General features: G+C 38.1%; 1 protein-coding gene across 2 annotated transcripts in view; it reads left to right on the top strand.

Annotated features, from left to right (window-relative positions):
• LOC138019721 (TBC1 domain family member 9-like) overlaps nt 1-6,035 on the top strand; it is a 49,165-nt gene that overhangs the window by 23,687 nt on the left and 19,443 nt on the right. The window contains exons 1-5 of one of the 2 annotated variants that reach the window (XM_068866597.1): nt 1,091-1,264; nt 3,378-3,511; nt 3,784-3,849; nt 4,986-5,062; nt 5,909-5,962. The exons of the other annotated variant lie outside the window; for it this stretch is intronic. Of the exons in view, the coding sequence (XP_068722698.1) occupies nt 1,237-1,264; nt 3,378-3,511; nt 3,784-3,849; nt 4,986-5,062; nt 5,909-5,962 (359 nt within the window). The 5' untranslated portion in view covers nt 1,091-1,236. Of the gene's footprint in view, nt 1-1,090; nt 1,265-3,377; nt 3,512-3,783; nt 3,850-4,985; nt 5,063-5,908; nt 5,963-6,035 lie in introns of those variants that run through there. 2 annotated transcript variants of the gene reach the window in all.

Raw genomic sequence — 6,035 nt, 5'->3', positions numbered from 1 at the left:
AACGTACGTCACACAATGTCCCCCGCATTAAAGCTTGCTTTGACCATATTTGGGCCTAAAATTGGTGTCGTAAGATCGGCCAGCTCTGTTCCAAGGAAAAGAGTTACAAGTTACAGCAAACTGTGAGGTCATGTGCTTCTGGGTCTCACTTCCTGGGACGTCAATGGGTTAAACAAAAAATAATTGATTGATTTTTTCTCCTGAAGAAAATATTATTGTTTAATTTTAAGTAACTCCAGTGGACTGACCTGAACTGCGCTCCACAATTACAATTCAAAGTCGTCTGATGGGTTGAACAGGGGAAAAATTTTACAGGCCACGTCAGTGGGTGATGAAAAGGGTCAGCAGGCTTGAAATTGACGAAAAAAAAATCCCAGTCGTACATTTTCCGGACAAAAATACGAAAATCTAGTCGCAGTTTTGCAAATTGTAGGCGTTAAATCATTGTGCTGCATTGTCTGGTTAGAGGTAATTAGCCAAAACAAAATATGAACCCGCAATACTGGTGTGAAGAAGCCATTGAAAATGGTTGAAAGGAATGGCAGTTGGGCACGACAACATCAGAGCATTAAATTACAGCTACGATTACGCTATCTTCAGATCTGAAAGAAACTCACTGTCAGAAACAAAATAATTTTGTCATTTCTTTATTATTTTAGCAAAGGTAGCAGCGAAGTGGCAAGCGAGTAGCAGCGAGGTGAAACCAATTCACCAATTTTCGACTTCTCCGGATATTTTTATTTGCGAAGGGAAAAAATTCAGTTGCAATGCAACTGTATTGGTCGCAATTTCGAGCCCTGGACATACTGAACTTTTTGAGAGGGATGTAGAGGTTGTTAACCCATTGACTTTTGAACCTCCCCGCATGAATGAGTAAAACCGTCTTGTGTTGGACAGAGTAAAATCTATCAATTTGAAAGTGTCACTTCTAGGGGTCAATGGGTTTATGGTGGTTAACTACCATTAAAAGGCAACTTAGAACCTGATCCATTGTTAACCCACGATTAGTGCTACATAGACTTTAAACAAGGCACCTTTGCTATCTCCAAGAGTTGTTTTTAACACCTTATTTTCACCTTTGCAGTCACCATTGAAAGTGAGGAAGACATCAGAGAATTTGTGAAAGCAAAGATTGAGAGCCTGGTAGCCCATCTTGCTGCTGATCAAGATGTTGTGGCAGAAACAGAAACCAGTAGATTCAAATCAGCAGCTATTAGATTTCACAGAATTTTTAACATGCCACCTGATGAAAAACTTGTTAACTGTATGTTTTTTTTTTGCTTACTTGACATACCCCTTTCATTTCTAAGAGCACCCCTTTGACCAAGAAAATAATAATTTTATGGTAGGTCAGAATGAAAACCCGGAAGTGGCATTCTAATAGGGTGTTAACGGATTAGATCATCATTTTTTTATTTATTAAGATTTTTGAGCGTGATATAAAGCCACTGTTACACATGGAATCTTTTAGCTGATACTTGTGTGCAACGGCGCTGCGAAACAAGTTTCAGCAAGTGTTGCACTTCGTAACACAAAAGTTCAAAACTTGTTTGGAACATTGAAAGTGGCTCAAAATGTTATTACCAGATTTCTGCAAAAGTAGTTGATGTTGGTTCCATGGCCTTGGCATGTAAGTTGCGGTTTCTGATTCCAGGCTTTGTGGCATAGTGTAACAAGACTGAGTGAGTGTCATATGGTGAAACTCTTGTTTTTATCGCCAGTGCAATCGTTGTGACTGTTGCAGAAGTAGAAAGTGGTTCTACTTTTCCTGAAACTTGTTTCGTGATGGAAGTTCAGCAGAGTTTCATGAAATCGACCATGTTACATGGTGCAACACCTGCTGAAACTTGTTTCACAGTGGCGTTGCACAAATGTTTCCGCTAAAAGTTTCAACATGTAACATTGGCTTTACAAGGTCAGTGGTTGTTGTGTTGAGGAGAACATTTCTGGTTCTGGTTTGAATTTCAATTGCTCAGGTTGCTGTATTTAACTCAGGGTTCTCCCTAGTTTTCAGCGGAACAGGTGTGGCACCTTTTCAAACCGGTAAAGCAATTGGTTAATGTTGGACGTTCTGCAAAGAACAAGGAACTTCTGAGCGTTGGTAGGCAGAAATAAGTGCTCTTACAAGCGGTCAATTTTACCGGTTACTGCCTGATAAGGAGAACCCTGTAACTGCAATGATCATTGTTGTAATTATAATTATTATATAATAATGGTTATAATCCTGCATGGAAAGCAGGTATAGTATAGTATTAAGAGGACACACATCCACAATGTAGATCAGGGTCAATGCTTCAAGGTTCTGTCCCTGTCTTTTTGAGGGGTGGATGTTACTACCAACTGATCATAGGATAATGCAGTAATTTGTATTGGTAACTTTGCTTATACCTATATATACTGGATAGTGATTTGTATGTGTAATAGAGGTTTTGCACGGCAGCCATGTTGCGTGGCAGGAACAATATATTCTTTTTCCCATGGAAACAAATGTTCTTTCTAATGCAAACATTTTCATTGTTCCTACCATGCAACATGGCTGCCATGCAAAACCTCTAGAGGACCACATACTGTCCAATTTGGAAATAATTGGATGATGACGACCGTCAAATTGGACGTAGGCTGAGTCCAATTGGCAGTCCGAGGCTTCAAGGCTTGAAGCTTATACGCTACATGGCAAAGTTACCGTAATCAAGGCGTGTAGAGGAAATAATTATTAATAGAAAACTATGCTAAGACAGACAACATTGAAAAATAATCTGGAAGGTGTGATAGTGGTCAGAAGATTAAAACCCTTTACCATCTACAGGGTAAGATTGACACTTACAGATTTTGCTCTGTCTAACAACAGGCCATTATTTTTCCTTGTCAGTGAGGTCCTGTTAGGGAAAAAAGGTTAAATTAAGTTAATTTAAGATAATTATTAATAAATCGATTGTGGTTCAGCATTGGCGGTACCCTTGTGGACAACAATATTTGTCATCACAGTGATCAAAATGTTGTGCACTCATGAGGTGCAGCCAAGTGAGCCAGAGCGTGACCAAGATCGTGACACAAAGAAAGAGTAAGCCTTGTCTATAACTTTCTCGCAATCTGATGGGTGTATTTCCCAAAATGAGTGTTTCTGCTTGGCCAATACAATATTGTGTGACACGTTGACGTGAGGCTCATATCAACAACAGCAAACTAGCCAGACAGATTGCAAGATTGCAAGCAATTGTGGTAAAAAGTTAAATTTAATCAGTGTGTAAACAAAAATGAAGCAATGATGGTATCATTGTGTAGGTTGATTTTCTTGGTTTGCTCCTTACAGCACATGTAAAAGCAAAACCGTTGATTTGAGTTGCCTTCATTGATATCATTGTTTCACTGTAATTTAGATTACTCCTGCAGTTATTGGAAGGGACGAGTTCCACGGCAAGGCTGGCTCTACCTGTCCGTTAACTACATGTGTTTTTATTCATTTTTGATGGGAAAAGAAGCACGACTTGTCATTAGATGGCTTGATGTTGTGGTAGGAAACAATTTTTTGTACAGTATTATTAGTCATCTTACACAGATTAAAAGACTCGTACATGTATTTACATTGTTGACATGTCATACACACTGTGACTATTCGAAAAAAAGTGATCATAGTAGAATGATGTCTTTAAAAACCTGTCCCATACCCCCTGATATTCTGATAACAGAACATGTAATTTGGTATCCATAGTTTTGGGCCCTTATATACTGTAACAATAATAAAAATTGTGGAGTAATAACTGTTATATTTGATTGACAATTTAGTCTCTGGAAAGAAGCAGTAGTATGTTGTTTACTGATGGAATAAAGGTTACAACCAGAGAGGGAGAGGTTAGTTGATTGGAAATTAAAATAATCGCTTACATAATTTTTTTTCGCTGTTCAGGTACTGGTGGAATCTTTTGCTAATAGATATTCCTAGTGCTTCTAGTGTTAATCATGATACAGAAAAATAATTTGAAGTTGTTTTAAAGTGAGTTTCAATCGAAAGTCGTAAAACCAAAACCAATTGAAAGTAATTACTTGGCCAATCATAAAGGAGGGAGAGAATCCAGTAAACCAATCAAAGTAAGCACGTGTGAGCCGTGATTGGTTTTGGTTTCACTCCTGACTGGTTGAAAAAGTGAAGCGAGAACTTTGAACTAATTCACTAATTACTTTCGACACTCAATTGAAAACCGCTCTAAAGGTCCGGAGTAGTTCTAATAATAATGATAATACTTAGTCTATTAGTTAATTATTGAGGAGGAGTTAGGGTTAGTACCAATAGGGGCATTTCTAATATTATGCTTTTCTAGCATACTATTTTCATTGAAGTGATCATTTGAAAACCTTTTTCTTCACTACAGTAAGTTGTTTCAATAAGTACATGTACCAACAACTGACGAAAACCATCGGCTTCTTCATTCAGAGAAGTCAGCCATGTTACCCTAACCCTAAGTCACCTAAATTGAATTTAAATTAATGTCAGATTCTTCCAAACCTACATTAGTATTAGAACTCATTTTGACAATGGCAACATGAAGTAGCTAATTGTGATCATTGATTTTGCATTTAAAATGAGGCACTTGGGAGCATTCAGATTTTAAAATGGCATACCCCAGACACCCATAGCGAAAGAGACTGTTAGGCCCATTGTTAATACTGTAACAGTCAGTTACTCTGGCATTCCAACTACAATCAGTGGCAAAAGTCTTGGGACACTCACCCTTTGAAGTTGGTTTTCTTACTGAGTTTGAAAAATTGCCCCCTCCCCCCCAGAACAATGTTGCCAATAGTGAACATACATTTCCTTGTCTATTTCAACATTGATTGGGGGGAGGGGGGGACTTATATTTTGAAGCTTTCAGAGGAATTTTGACAGTTATGCTTAGTTTCTGACGTCTGAGAGGTTTTCAGGCCCATTCTGACACTAACGAACTAACGAACTTCAGATTTTACTGAAACCATGGCTTGCTTTATTTCAGTTTAGTTTCTCTCTGCTGCTACATATAACAGAAACCTTTGGACTCATGGAGCAGTTAGCCAACCTGGCCATGCGACAGTAAGCTGATATTTCACCTACCTTATTATAGTAAATTAACAAGAATTGTTAAAAAAGTCGGGCTAATTATGTTGAACATTATTTTCCATGACGTGAATTAAGGGCAGCATTGTTGACCAGATTGCTCAGTTTTGTTCTAATCAGTGATTTTTTTTTTGCAATCAAGTGAAGCTATGATCCTCACAGTTATGAACGCAATTTTTGCAATTGTGCACAGAAGCCTGAAAAATTCAGGACCTCAACAGGATTTGAACCTGTGACCTTGCGATACTGGTGTGATGCTCTAACCAACTGAGCTATGAAGCTACTGACGTTGGGAGCTGGTCATTTGATCCATTTCATACAAATCATTTCATCGTTGATTCATTCCTCGCGGGAACATTAGAACCCACAAATGACCAGCTCCCAACGTCAGTGGCTTCATTGCTCAGTTGGTTAGAGCGTCACACCAATATCGCAAGGTCACGGCTTCACACCCGGTTGAAGTCCTCAATTTTTCAGTCTTCTCTACATTCATAACTGCGAGGATCATAGCTTCACTTGATTTCATAATTATCTGCAGTTCAAGATATGATTCATTACCTCTTCATGTATCATTTCAGTGTTGAATAAATTTGTTCCAGTGGTCACCACCAACTGTGTCATAATCATGTTAATTTCCTTTATTGTGAAATTCTACTGCCTCCTTTTGTTAATTATCTTTATTCGAAAGTTGTTTTACATTACATTCATGTTAATTTAAGTTGCGTTTCCAATACCTTAATTCCATGGAGCATTGATTTCCTATAAGAACGAAAATGGCACGCCAAATTTGTAAGTCTTTAATGTGCACTCAATATTTTGCAGGCTTCTTTCAGAGGAAGGTTATGAAGAAGATAAAACACTACCTGTGCTGACCAAGTAAGGACCGTGATCTTAAACTGAGAACCCAATTTGAAATGATTGTCTTTCATTTCTCTTTGTAACCACATTT

This window comes from Montipora capricornis, chromosome 10, assembly GCF_036669925.1.
Source record: "Montipora capricornis isolate CH-2021 chromosome 10, ASM3666992v2, whole genome shotgun sequence".
Lineage (NCBI taxonomy): Eukaryota > Metazoa > Cnidaria > Anthozoa > Scleractinia > Acroporidae > Montipora > Montipora capricornis.
The sequence above is the reverse complement of the archived record's forward strand: the minus strand, read 5'-3'. Positions and strand labels throughout refer to the sequence as shown.